The following is a 14,318-nucleotide window of genomic DNA, read 5'->3' as shown; positions in this document are numbered from 1 at the left end:
CTACTCTGTTTCCTTATCACTCTTAGAATGAGGAAGTGCTTGGTTCTGTCAACACAGGCCCCAACCCCTCTCAGGGTGTAAGAGAGAAGGGGGGAGAGGGGCGCACAGATTCCACACTGGGAGACTTGGATTCTGGCCCCACCCCTGCTCACACTAGCATTGTGATCTTGGGCCACTCCAATCCCCTCTCTGGGTCTCAGTTTCCTCCTGGGAAGAGTAGGGAAGGGGATAGTTTCAAGGATCTCCAAAGACCCTTCAAACTCTGATAGGCTGCAGTTCCTCTCACTGATAGGTGGGGAATGGCTGTGCCACATGGGGTCGTTAGACCCTCCCCACCTGATGACCTCACCCCGTTTGAGCACACATCTTGTACAAATTGTAGAAGAACCCGTGACCTCCCTGCCAGAGAAGGTTGACACGGGCACTCTTTTGGCCTGGGGCTCTTAATTTTCTCACCGTGCTACTCTAAAAATGTTCCTTCATCGCAGTCTGTGCATGGGTCTTATTTTTCCAGTTAGACATTAAGCTCTTTGTATTGCCTCAGGGGCGCCCGGGTGGTTCAGTAGGTTGAGTGCCTGCCTTTGGTTTGGGTCATGATCCCGGGGTCCTCCGATCAAGCCCCACATCGGGCCCCCTGCTCGGCGGGAAGTCTGCTTCTCCCTCTCCCTCCGCCCCTCTTCCCTGCTCATGCTGTCACTCTCATTCTCTCTCAAATAAATAAAATCTTAAAAAAAAAAATTCCGAAAGCAAGCTCAATAAATATTAGACAGGCAAAATGATCACAGAGGCTCTTCCTCATTCAATGTCCAGCTTTCTCCCTCCTCTCCCCTGGTAATACTTCTTCCCTCCATCCCTCCATCCCGCGTTTCTGCCAGGGTTGTCATAATGCCTTTCTCCCTCCAGGCTTGCTCTTCTATACTACAGTTCAAGAAGCCCCCTATGGCTGCCAATGGCAAAATGGACTACTCCCAGCTCTCGGCATGCACTGGGCCTTCCATGCCCCCACGATTTCACCCCGCTGTCAAGTCCCTTCCCCAGTGTTCATTCGTCCGTCCGCGGAGCGCGGTCAACGACGCTTTGCGTTTTTCTCCCTTTGAACGCCAGAGGGCGCTGCAGGAACGGCCGACCGGGAGGGGAAGACAGTCGCCAAGCAGCCGGGTTGACACGCCCCTTTTCCCTTCCGAGCCAATCATTAGTGAGAGTGGGCGGAACCGCGCGGCCCGTACCTGCGCGTTAAGAGGCGGCGGCGGAGGCTTGGAGGCCGCGACGCGGACTTCCGACATGAAGTCGAGGGCGGTGGGCCCGGGGCCGCGGCTGCTGCTCCTGCCGCTGCTGCTGCTCGTGCTGTGGGCGGCGTACGTGCGCGGGGTCGAGCGTCCGCGCCGCTACACCCCGGACTGGCAGAGTCTGGACTCCCGGCCGCTGCCGGACTGGTTCGACAAGGCCAAGTTCGGGGTGTTCGTGCACTGGGGCGTGTTCTCGGTGCCGGCCTGGGGCAGCGAGTGGTTCTGGTGGCACTGGAAGGGCGAGGGGCTGCCGCAGTACGAGCAGTTCATGAGCGACAACTACCCGCCCGGCTTCAGCTACGCCGACTTCGGGCCGCAGTTCACGGCGCGCTTCTTCCACCCGGAAACCTGGACCGACCTCTTCCAGGCGGCCGGGGCCAAGTGAGTGTCGCCGTGGGGACCGGCGGAGCCCCCCTGCCCGGCTCGGGCTGACGTTAGGCAGGTGGGAACCGAGCGGGGGGTGGGGGCGGGGGGGAGTCGAGCCGGCTCGCCCGGGGTCGCTCAGCTGCCGATCTGACTTCGGGTGCCCCCGGGTCCCGTGATTTGCCTCCTGAAGGATGCAGAACTGAATGTGGCACGCCCGATCACGCGGAGGAGGCGCGTCTGCTTGGGGGTTAGAAGAAAGTAAAGGTTTTCAGGGAGGTGGGCTGGAAAGCCCTCGGTGTCTACTTCTGTATATCGAGACGATCGAGCCGTGTGATACTTAGTGTCCCTTACAGGTCAACAAGACAATCAGGATTCCAGAATTTTCATCCAGTGGTCTGGCGTTTTGTCCCCTCCCTGCAGCCTCCTTCCGTGGTGATAGAAGGGGTCGTGTTAGTTCTTTTTAGCTTTAACATCTCCCAGAGGAAAAGGGAGGGAAAGAGAGTACTGGTGCGCAGTATATTTGGACAAGACCGATTCTCACTCGTCTGCACACAGAGGGTGCTCAAGAGATGTTTGAACTATTTTGAGAGCTGTCGGAGCTTCTGTGCGGAAGGTTCAGGGAAGTGAAAGTGTGGCGTGAAGTGGGAAAAGGGAGAGGCTGTTGAAGGCTGGGGCCAATCCGGAAGGACTAAGCCTCGAGGGCAGTTATGTTGCCAGGTGTGAAATCAGAGAATGGTTGCCCTCAGCTTCTAGAAGAGTTAGCTTGGCGGCCAGGAGGGAACGGGTTGGAGGAGGGTAAGAACGGAGGCAGGGAGGTTGTCCAGCTCCTGGCTTAGAGCCGTCTTCCACCCTTAGCTTATCTCCACAGTCACCTCCGCGGTTTTAGTTTCCCTCGGACAAGTTTTCTTGTACTAAAGAAAATTTATAGCTGACATTTAGTATTTGCCGGTAAATGTATGGAAATGTAAGGCTCTAATAAACACAGGTGGTGGTCACTGTCTAATAGGAGCCTTAGAGATCCCTAATTTACAAATAAAAAAATTGAAATCTGGGAGACCTTTGTCCAGACCCCTTATTTTGTGGCCCAGGTGACAAGCCCAGAAAGAGGAAGGGAACTAATGTCCTACGTCCAGATCTCATGACTCCAAAGCAAAGGTTCTTTTCACCATACCAGGGGTCTGCAAACTGTGGCCCGAGAGATAGGTCCTCTGCCTGTTTCTGTAAATTGCATGAGATGAGAATGATTTTTACATTTTAAAAGGGTTAAAGAAGAAAAAGGAAAGGAGCCCACAAAGCCTGAAATACTATGTGGCCCTTCAAGTCTTGGAGCTCCTCACACCAGCCAGTGATTAAATTATCACGTGCAGGCATCGTCGGTTTTTCTGCCGTACAAGCAAATGAAATGTTGAGTGTTATTTCAACACTGCACTTTTCTCCCCAGCTCTTTTGGTCTTTTGTCACCTCTATAAATGAGAGGCAGTTCCTATAGCCTTTTCTTTTACTTTCCTGTTATCTCCAGAACGAGAGAGCTAAGGTGCGCTTCTTTTCCCTCACCTACTCCTTTCTTCCCGCTGGGCCTTCTCCTTGGCTGGGGACGAAGGACTCTGGCTTCCGTAAGTTTGCTTCCATTCCTGGAGCAGTATCCACGGGGAGATGTGACTGCAGCACACAGTCACTCATGCAAGTACATTTCCTGTGGTCAAGTTCTCCCAACCTTTTTAAAAAGCCTCAGGCATCCTGGGTAAGCTCATGCTTGTGGCCCACCACCTGCTTCCTTTGCTCATGGAGTCTTGCTGTCCACAGGTATGTAGTCCTGACCACAAAGCACCACGAAGGCTTCACAAACTGGCCGAGCCCTGTGTCTTGGAATTGGAACTCTAAGGATGTGGGTCCCCATCGTGATTTGGTTGGTGAGTTGGGAAAAGCCCTCCGGAAGAGGTAAGTATCTACAGATGGTTACTGTTGTCCTCTCTTTTGATCTGTCATTCCTCTCTGCTCTTGTGTGTTTTCTAAGTTTGCGTGTAGTGAGTAAACCTGACGGGCTCTGGCCTGTGAATTAGCGGTGTTTGGTTCTTGGCATTTTTCATGTGACCAAAGGTGATATCATCAGAGAAGTTCACGGCCCTGTTTAGGTGAGGGATACCCCATGTAGACCACAGTGCCTCATTTCCATTCTGCAAAAGATTCTTTCTGGAAGGCCTTCCAACCCAGGGCCTTTTCCAGTGTCTAATGAAGGACTGGCTCTCATCTTTGTGTCCCCCTTAGCTGTCAGCATGCAGCTTTGTGGGCATTCAGAGAAAGTTTGGAAGAATGCTAGGTCAAGAGGGAACTGACAAGGGTGGCAGTTAAAGGAGCCAGAAAATGAGGTAAGGAGCCGCTTGGTTGATTCTAATTAATGCTCCCTAATATTTGCCACTTAATAAGAAGTAACTTCCCAAGATCAAATAGCTTGGAAGTGGCAAAGGTGGGATTTGAACCCAGTTATCTGATTTTGGACCCTACAGTTCTGGGTCTGATTGCCTGTAGAGAGGAAATGTGGTATTTGTACCACACCCCATCTCAGCTCTATTGTGATTTGGTAAACTTGATGCCCTGTTGAAGGAGTAGGCCAGCCACCTGTTTGTATAAAGTTTGGTTGGAACACAGTTGCACCCACTCATCTGTGTGTTGTGTCTGTGGCTGCTTTCAAGTTACAATTTCAGAGTTGGAATAGAGACTGCAAGGCCTGCAAAGCCTAAAATGCTATGTGGCCCATAAAGAAAGCGTTTGCTGACTCTGGGGACCTGGTCAATATTCAGTTTCCCAGTGCTGCGCGCAAAGTCCTGCAAAGCAAAACAGTCCTGCTATAAAAGTCAGATGTTGATTAGACTAGACTTTGTGATCCTTGATTTTTACCTTCTTTGTATCTGTTTAGTCCCCAAGTCATATGATGAAGTATCTAACTCTAATTCTTTCTGTCTTATCTGTGCTGTTGCAATATTATCCTTCCTTCTCACTGCAGGACAGCGTTTCTGTGACACTCACCATTCATAACTCAAAACAAGTTTTATTGTGTATGAAAATAGGTCACTTTGACTCTCTTTCATTTTGATTGAGAATTCTTAACATTTTTATGTTAAGAACTATTGGTAAATCTTAAATAAATGAAACCGTAAACCCATGTTTGTTAATTTCAACTATGTAGAAAATGTTACTAATGATTATTTCCTAGTGACAAGATTTGGGATGTTTTATTCTTTACACTTTTTTCTGTTTTCCATTATCTCTACAATATATATTCTTACGACTGACAGAGAAAACGGTTTTTAAAAAGGACTGTGTGTCATTACTGAGATAACTGACATAAAGAAAAGATGGTTTAAATGCCATCTGAGGGGCACCTGGGTGGCTCAGTCAGGTAGGCGTCTGCCTTTGGCTCAGGTTATGATCCCGGGGTCCTGGGATCGAGTGCCACATTGGGCTTCTTGCTCAGCGGGGAGTCTGCTTCCCCCTTTGTCCCTCCCCACCTGCTGTGCTCTCTCCCTCTCTCTCTTTCTCGGTCAAATAAACAAAATCTTTTAAAAAATGACGTTTGATGTTAAGGTATTTATGTATAAAAAGTAGTCCTGTGTGTGATCAAAAGCCCAGTTATTTTGTTTAAGTTAACGATACGAGATAATTTAAGGAAATGGTTTGCGATCCCACTTGCCCCTGCATGCCCTTACTGGTGAGTTTCACTGAGACGTAAAAATGCTGCCACAGATTTTTCTTAAACTACATTTTTTTTCTTTGTTTAATGGACATTTGCTGTTCTGTTTTTCTGTTTAAGGAACATACGTTATGGACTCTATCACTCACTTTTAGAATGGTTCCACCCACTCTACATACTTGATAAGAAAAATGGCTTCAAAACACAGTATTTTGTCCGTGCAAAAACAATGCCAGAACTATATGACCTTGTTAACAGGTAAAAAAAAAAAAAAAAAAAAGTTTTTTGTCCTTATGACTTTTATCAGTGAAATCAGAGTTTCTTATAGGATACTGTTAAGTTGGGGGAAAAGGGGAAAGGAAGGAATGTGGAAAAAACCTATAAGAAAATCAAAATGAAAATAGTGGTTTGCATTAATACAGAATATATTTTTTCCTCCTACTGTTCAAAACTCCCATAACGTGGTCGTATTGCTTTTATAGATTGAAACAAACAAACCAAGGATGGGGGTTATTAAGTTTTAAAGTCAAGACTTCAGTCCCTCCTTGCGTGCTGGTTTCTTTGTCAGGACCTTGGAGAGGGGCAACATGGCCCCCAAGGACCCTGCACAGGATTTGGCATCTGGCAGATTGCATTTAAGTCCTGGCTCTTGTTACTCACAAGCCTTAAAGGACCACCCTTCTGAGCCTCAGATTCTCACTCTGAAAAGTAGGGAAATAATGCCTTCGATACAGGGCTGAGAATAACGTGTGAAAAGTATCTGTCACCTTGCCTGGTGCAGAATAAGGGTGTTGTTATCATTATTTTTCTTAAAATGATCACTTTCACATTGGGATTCAGCACTAGTCTTCACCATGCTTTATTTCTTTTTTTTTAATGATTTTTTATTATATTATGTTAGTCACCATGCAGTACATCCCCGGTTTCCGATGTAAGGCTCGATGCTTCATTAGTTCACCATGCTTTATTTCTAGTTTGCCCTTCTCGCACCTGGGGGCTGGCTCATAGAGGATGGTGGACCTTTGAAGCTCCAGGGGCGGCCATCTCCGCCTGGACTCTCATTTTAGACCAAAACCAAAACCAAATCCATTGCATCCAGATGACCCCCCCTAAGGAAACAGTAGGTTGTAAGAGACCAGCAGAAGCTTGGAGTCAGACAGAACGGGATCTGAAATCCAGTTTTTTCTTGCTGGCTGTGTGGCCTCGAATAAACTCCTGAGTCTTTCTAGATCTCGGTTTCTTTATCTGTGAAATGGGGATACTATACGCCACAGGGTTGTTGTGAAAACTAATGAGGCAATGAGTACGAAGTGCCTCGTACGGTTTCTCGTTCACAGTAAACACAGACCACCAGCATTATGCTTGCCTCTTAGGCAGTCTTTTCCCTGGAGTCTGCTTGCTGTCCTGATTACGGGGGACCGCGTAGGATCAGGCATCAGCAGACGTGCATTTGAGTTCCAACTCCTCTTACCTGTACGTTTTATCACCTAAAACAAATCGCCCTGCTGAGCATCTGATTCTTGCTCTCTAAATGGAAATAATCGTGCTTACCTTATAGGTATATATGCATGCACACGCGTGCTCGCGCACACACACGCACACACACACACTCATGCCACACAGAGCTCAAAGTGGCGTGTGTGAAGGGTGCGGCTGCGGCTCGGGTGGACTCTATAGATCCTTTATAGTTGAAGCTTTGGGTAGTTGTCCAAAACAATGCATTTCGTGGACTAGTTCAAGCTCTTGGTACATTTTTTTTAATTAAAAACACAGATAATTTTTTAAATTTAAATTCACGTTAGATAATACATAGTGTATTATTAGGTTCAGGGTAGAGTTTAGTGATTCATTGGTTGCACAGAACATCCAGTGCTCATCACATCACGTGCCCTGCCTCGTGCCCATCCCCCAGTTACCCCATCCCCCACCCACCTCCCCTCCAGCGACCCTGTGTGTTCCCTAGAGTTGTTTCTTATGGTTTGCCTCTCTCTCTGTTTTTATCTCATTTTATTTTTGCTTCCTTTCCCCGTTGTTCATGTGTTTTGTTTCTTAAATTCCACCTATGAGTGAAATCATATGGTATTTGTCTTTTTCTGAGTGACTTATTTCACTTAGCATAATACCCTCTAGTTCCATCCACATCTTGGCAAATGGCAAGATTTCGTTCTTTTTGATGGCTGAGTAATATTCCTCTGTGTGTGTGTGTGTGTGTGTGTGTGTGTGTGTGTGCCACATCTTCATTTCCCATATTTTGGCAGTTGTGGACATTGCTGCTATAAACATTGGGGTGCACATGCCCCTTCAAATCACTCTGTTTGTATCCTTCGGATAAATACCTAGTAGTACAATTGCTGCGTTGTAGGGTAGCTCTGTTTTTAACTTTTTGAGGAACCTCCATACTGTTGTCCAGAGTGGCTGCACCAGCCTGCATTCCCACCAACAGTGTAAGAGGGGTCCCTTTCTCCACATCCTCGCCAACAGCGGTTGTTTCCCGAGTTGTTCATACATCGTAAAAGCAGAAACCTTAGCTCTGTAGTTTTGGAACACCACTCTTTTCGTTGGAGTTAGTTGCTGCAAGGAAACCAAATTGTTTATATACTGTTTACAACCCTATTTCTTCAGAAGACATTGAAAAAAGATTAGGAGGAAATGTACCAAAGTACTGTGTATCAAACAGCGGTTATGTGAGGGACCTCAACAGAGTTATGGTTGTTGTTTTGTCTCTTTAGTTTTCCACGTTGTCTGCACCATGGGAATTATATGGTACTTTCAAAACGGGAGCAAATCTTAAAATATTTGTTACAAAATAGATCCGTAAGACTTTACTGTGAATAGATTCAGATAACAAACTTTGTCCTCATCGCGTGTCTTCCAGGTATGAACCTGACTTGATTTGGTCTGATGGAGAGTGGGAATGTCCTGATACTTACTGGAACTCTACAGAGTTTCTTTCTTGGCTCTACAATGATAGCCCAGTCAAGGCATGTGATTGTATGACTTCTCTCTTATTTATCTGTTATGAGAAAAGAAAGAGTAAGGAGCCAAGATCTGGAGTAATAAGAGTGACAGCAACAACAATACTAAATACTAGTAGTGACATGGAGGTGGTAGGGACCAGGGGACTTCATGGATGTTAACGGTTTCTCCTTTAATTCTTGATTTCAACAACAGAGGTTTAAAGCTTGTTAAGTTTAAGTAGTAGGAGTACATAGAAGTCCCAGAGACTTAGAGAAAGTAAAATAAACTGTTAAGCATGCGAACATTATAAATGAGAAAAACACCCAAAAATTAATATACAAAATTAATATATGAAATTATGGGAATAAGATGCAAATATTTATGACCTCATCTCATCTGTGCTGGTTATGCAGTTTAAATCTCAAGAGGGAATTTCATTTCTCTTATATCCACATGGATTAGGTGAGGTCACACCTGGATCCTACCTACCCAGATCTGTGTGCCCCATTTAAGTGAGAGAAATAACTCTGATGTGATATCATATTGTCCACATATCTGTCTACTCAGCCAGTCTCTGCTGGATCTCTAAGGGCAAGAACTGTTGTATTCACCTTGGATACCCCAGTACAAGAATCATAGTAGGGTTAATCATTAATATTGAGATATTCCGCGGGGTGCCTGGGTGGCTCAGTTGTTAAGTGTCTGCCTTCGGCTCAGGTCATGATCCCAGGGTCCTGCGATTGAGTCCCACATCCAGATCCCTGCTCCGCGAGGAGCTGGTTTCTCCCTCTGCCTCTGCCTGCCACTCCCCCTGCTTGTGCTCTCTCTCTCTCTCAAATTAATTTTTAAAAATCTTTTTTAAAAAAAGATATCCTGGGTAATGATTTCTCATAGTTAAGCAAAGATTTGAAGGAAAGAAAATATTTGCTGACTTTTCTTTACCTAGGAAAAGAAAGTCAGGGCCATGTAGTGGAAAGCATCCTGGCCTGGGTTCACATGCCTGATTCACAGTCCCAGCTTCCTGCGACTCTGCCCAGGGGTGTGACCTCAGGCACGTCTTCTCCCCATTTCTCCTTTAAGAGAAGTAGTAGTTTACCAGATGATCTTTAAAACAGGTTCTCCCAGCTCTGACATTACATGTGGCTTGACCAGGGTTTCTCAGCCTTAGCACTATTGACCTCTGGGGCTGGATATTTTGTTTTGAGGGGGCTGTCTTGTTTGTCCTAAGACATTTAACAGCATGCCTGGCCTCTACACACTAGATGGCAGTAGCACCCCCCCCAACGGTGGCAACCAAAAATGTCTCTTGAACAAAATAGCCCCCAGTTGAGAACCGTTCTAGACCAAGTCTGTTCCTTATGTCCAAATACACAAGTTGCCAAACTGCATTATGTAAGGAAACGAAGTGGTTTTACGCCAGATGACCCAGTACTCTCCTCTTGTAGGATCAAGTAGTGGTGAATGACCGGTGGGGTCAGAACACTTCCTGTCACCATGGAGGATACTACAACTGTCAAGATAAATTCAAGCCAGAGAGCTTGCCAGAGCACAAGTGGGAAATGTGTACCTCCATAGACAGGGTCTCCTGGGGCTTTCGTCGTAACATGGTGATGGGGGACGTCGCAAGTGAATGTGAAATCATTTCGGTAAGAGCACCTGTGAGTTGGTTATTCGTTAACTACGGTCTCAAGGTAGCCTTCTAACTAAGCGTGGTGGGAGCACTCTGGATGGAAGTGCAGGTCGCTGGAACCCCCTGGGTCATTGAACAGACCCATTGAAACCTGTCCTGGGGCACGTGGGTGGCTTAGTTGGTTCCAGCTCTTGGTTTCAACTCAGATCGTGATCTTGGAGTTGTAAGATTGAGCCCCACATCAGGCTCCGTGCTCAGCATGGAGTCTGCTTGGGATTCTCTCTCCCTCTCCTTCTGCCCCTCCACACCCCTCAAATAAATAAATAAATCTTAAAAAAAAAACAAAAAACAAAACCTGTCTTAAGGAAATAATTGTAATTACGGAAGAAAGTCTTCATATGGAGATGTTCTTCCCAGAATTATTTGCAGTTGGATATGTGGGTTGTTTTAATTTCTTGCAGCCATAACGGGATATTTAAGTAGATTTGGGGATTTTCCTTAACCATTAAAATGTTTATGAATGTAATATTGGTCAATGCCTAGGGTTTGAGTGAAAAATAAGTTACAGATTATCACAACTATATAAAACATATTTCCACTGCACAGGGCAAAGAAGCGAATATCAAGTCGATGGTGTGGTGTCTTTGGGGTACTATAACACGTTCTTCTTTAGATTTTCTGAATGTCCTTTTTCTGGGTCCACTTGGAGCGTACCTGTTTGAAGTCACAGTAAACACACACGCACACACGCACGCACCATGCACTCCACACCACTCGAGGAGCCTTGAAGAGTATGTCCCTTTACAGCATGTTTTCCCGAAGGGACAGTATATACATGTATGTCGCCCATTTCATACAGTGTCCCACATTCTGCATCCCTCTTCCGTGTCCCCCAAGTCTCCTGGCACCCACTCAGAACCCCTCTCCTCTGATCCCCGTACTCTGTCCGCACGGCTCCCTGGGATCACAGCCAAGTGCTTTGTTCTCGGCTCCCCACCGCACTCTGTGCTGCTGACGCACGGCCCTCCCCACCGCCCGCCGCACCGGGGGGAAGCGCAGGCCCGTGATCACTCCGTGGAATTCGAGTGAATATACTTCTCCAGCTTGTAGCAGGATTTGTCAGTTTTCTCATATAAGCCCGTCCTGCTTTTATGATGGCAAAAAATAGAGAGCCTTTTCAAAAGGGTAAAGGATATTCACCAAGGAGAGAATGTGCCCTGGATTCTTTTTCTTCTCCTGATACCTGTGCGCTCTGAGCGCTATGCCGGTCTGGGCACCCGTCGCTAGGACGTCGCTGTCTCTGCTCTCGCCAGGAACTGGTGCAGACCGTGAGCCTGGGGGGCAACTACCTTCTCAACATCGGACCAACTAAAGATGGGCTGATCGTTCCCATCTTCCAAGAAAGGCTCCTTGCTGTTGGGAAGTGGCTGAGCACCAACGGGGAGGCCATCTATGCCTCGAAACCATGGAGGGTGCAACTGGAAAAGAACACGACGTCTGTGTGGTGAGCTTGTCCTCTGTCGCTTGCGGGAACAGGACGGCAGCCCCTGCCCGGCTGGCGTCGCCTTAGGTCCTCAGTGTTACAAGCCAGGGTCGGAGCTGTCTTGAGGAAACCCCGAAGCTGCGCTTTTGCTATTAAATATTTACCCCAATTTATATCTTAAGCCAGCAGGGTATCTTTGAGTAGCGAGAGGTATGGTGGGCTCGGTGAAAGGAGGAGCTACGAAGCGTCTGTGACTATACTTGACCTTGTTACCCTGCCTCCTAAAAATAGTAATAGCCCATGCTGGCACAGCACCACCCATGTTTAAGGCTCCAATCCAGATTCTTTCCACTCGCGGAATCCCCTCAACAATCCCACCGAGTGGTTACTGTTATTATCCCCACGTTACAAGTGACCAGGGGACCCAGGGCAGCTCTCTACCTTGCCTAGGATCACAAAGCTAACTCCTGGAGAAGTCGTGATTCAAACTGGGATTTGTGAATCTGTTATTTGACCTTGGGCCTGTGTTTTTCAAGTGTGAGATGGGGTGATGATACTTAGCTTGCCGTGGTGGTTGTGGAGGTAAAGTGTGTGAATTCGTGGAAAGCGCCCAGCAGGGCACCGGGCGCATGTGCCAGGTGTTCGGTGAGAGGCCCCTGTGCGTGTGATGCCATCGGACATAGCCCTCTGCATCGGCGGAAGCACGTTCATCCTTCTGCCTGGGGTGAGGGCCTGGGTAGTGATTTTTCACCCTCTTCTCTAAGCACGGTGAACTCTCAGAACCAACCCAGCCTCACTGCATGTCTTATGGATCCGCTGCGGTTTCCCACGGATTTGGAGTTGAAAAAAGATTTGAATAAAAAGGCAAATGGCTACAGTGTGAAATAACTGGTGTTAGAGTTAAACATGTTTAAAGAAAACTTACACCCCAATAGAGAGGGAAAATGGAAGCGAGCCCCAGGAAGAGTCTCACAGGGCTGCCTTCTTCCCACAGACCTTAATAGGTTTGAGTTCGTAGCCCTTCCTGGCAGCACTGACAGACTCAAGGTGTTGGGGTCGGTAGATAATTGAAAGGGGGTATAGGAGGCTATGTGTCAGGGTCCCAAGCTGGATATTTCTGACACGGACGTTTCTTCTCTCCTTCTCTCAGGTATACCTCAAGAGGAACAGCTGTTTATGCCATTTTCCTGCGCTGGCCAGATAATGGAGTCTTATACCTTGCATCCCCCGTCACTACCTCGACCACACAGGTGAGGAGCCTCAGTGAGTCTGCTCTGGGAGGTACCTTTCATCAAGGAATTGGAGGTCTTCTCTACTTCTTCCTTCCTGCCCCAGGTCTCCCCCATATTGACCACCCTCCTTCTAGACTATCTGCCCTGCCCTGGCCCAGCACGGCCGTCTCCCATCACGTTCAAGCCATATTCTGTACTCAGCACGCTGATGTTTTTTTCTCCATTCCCTTTTGCTTTCTGCAGATAACAATGCTGGGGATCCAGAAAGATCTGAAGTGGTCCACAGATCCAGAAGAAGGTCTACTCGTTTATCTGCCCCAGTTACCACTCTTCACTCTGCCAGTTGAGTTTGGTTGGACTATAAAGCTGACAGGAGTGCACTGATCCTTGGAGTTCAGGCAGAACCGCCTCCTATATGCTGCTTTGGTTTTCCTCTTAAAGCACCATCGTTGTAATAAACTACTTCTCTACTCAGAGATGGCTTTTCCAACACATTTTAATCAAAGGAACTGAGTGCGTTATACTGATGTCTCAGTGGATCAGAGACCTGAGATCCATTGCTAGCATACCTCTCTCTGATCAGCAGGAGGCACTAACCGGTTAAGCTCTGAATTCATCCTTCTATTCCTAACCTGGGAAGTGGCTCCGGAAACTTCCCTCCATTCTCTATGTTTGAAACCTGTCTCCTTAATCAATGACTTCAGGTAAAGAAGGAACCAAGTCACCCTACTGCCTATGCGAGGAGGTGAAAAGGATTTGGCAAGCTCAGCCATAGGCTGTGTATTTAACATCCGTTGTCACAGCACCCCTCGGGGAGGAGGAGAGCCTGGAAGAGAAGGAAAAGGCTTGCTAGGGCTGCTAGTGGTCTGCCCTGTGGAAGTTTCCAAAGCAAACTAGGGGCTCAGAAATTCAGTCTGTTCACAGTAGTATATGAAGAAAACGAATGTGATTCTGCCCTGCTTTTTAAAATATGATCAAATAAATAAATTTTTATGTGAAATCGTTTCTACTGAAAAGCATGTTGTAGTTTTCTTCTCCCAGTTTCTTATGGACTGCTTATGAAAAGCTTTGTTTCTGTTAAAAAAAAAAAAAAAAAAAAAAAAGGACTTGCCGAGTCTCCTTAATGCCAAACAAAGAACATAATTCCCTTGGTTTTTCTGCTTCTCACTTCTAGTACCATTCTTTTGAGTTGGCAACCAGTTCAGCCCCTTTCATTATTATAGATCTAATCAGATTTGCTGTTTGTTTTTTAATAGATACATTTATAAATCTTTACCCAACGTTTGAGGAATATTAGTTTTCTCAAGCACGTGGAATATTTACAAATGTAAATATCAAAGGAGCACTATCATACAGACTTGTATGTCTGCAGCATAATTAAAGGAACATAAGAAAATAAAAACTTGGCGGAAAAAAACCTATATATTTGGAAAATTTAAAACACATATATTTGGAAAAAAACCTATATATTTGGAAATTTTAAAACACACTTCAAAATAATTCAGTGATCAAAACACCACAAGGAATTAGAAAATACTTAGAATAATAACGAGACCACTATGCACTGAACTTTGTGAGATGGAATGAAGTCTTTAGAGAGGATTCTGGGAAGATGACAGGAGGCACCAGGAATCTGTCTCCTGCCCTAGACAACAATTACACTGGCAGAGTTTGG

The 14,318-nt window shown here is 46.5% G+C and overlaps 1 protein-coding gene across 1 annotated transcript; it reads left to right on the top strand.

Moving 5' to 3' along the window:
- The first annotated feature begins 924 nt into the window (after positions 1–924).
- Positions 925–13,659, top strand: FUCA1 (alpha-L-fucosidase 1). Its single transcript, XM_008694608.2, has 8 exons — positions 925–1,667; positions 3,456–3,590; positions 5,461–5,598; positions 8,216–8,321; positions 9,744–9,944; positions 11,242–11,432; positions 12,562–12,661; positions 12,887–13,659. Exons 1-8 carry the CDS (start codon positions 940–942, stop codon positions 13,025–13,027), a joined length of 1,740 nt encoding a protein of 579 aa, XP_008692830.2. The 5' UTR covers positions 925–939; the 3' UTR covers positions 13,028–13,659.
- The last annotated feature ends 659 nt before the right edge of the window (positions 13,660–14,318 follow it).

This window comes from Ursus maritimus, unplaced genomic scaffold (genome assembly GCF_017311325.1).
Source record: "Ursus maritimus isolate PB19 unplaced genomic scaffold, ASM1731132v1 scaffold_32, whole genome shotgun sequence".
NCBI classification, from domain to species: Eukaryota; Metazoa; Chordata; class Mammalia; order Carnivora; family Ursidae; genus Ursus; species Ursus maritimus.
The sequence above is the reverse complement of the archived record's forward strand: the minus strand, read 5'-3'. Positions and strand labels throughout refer to the sequence as shown.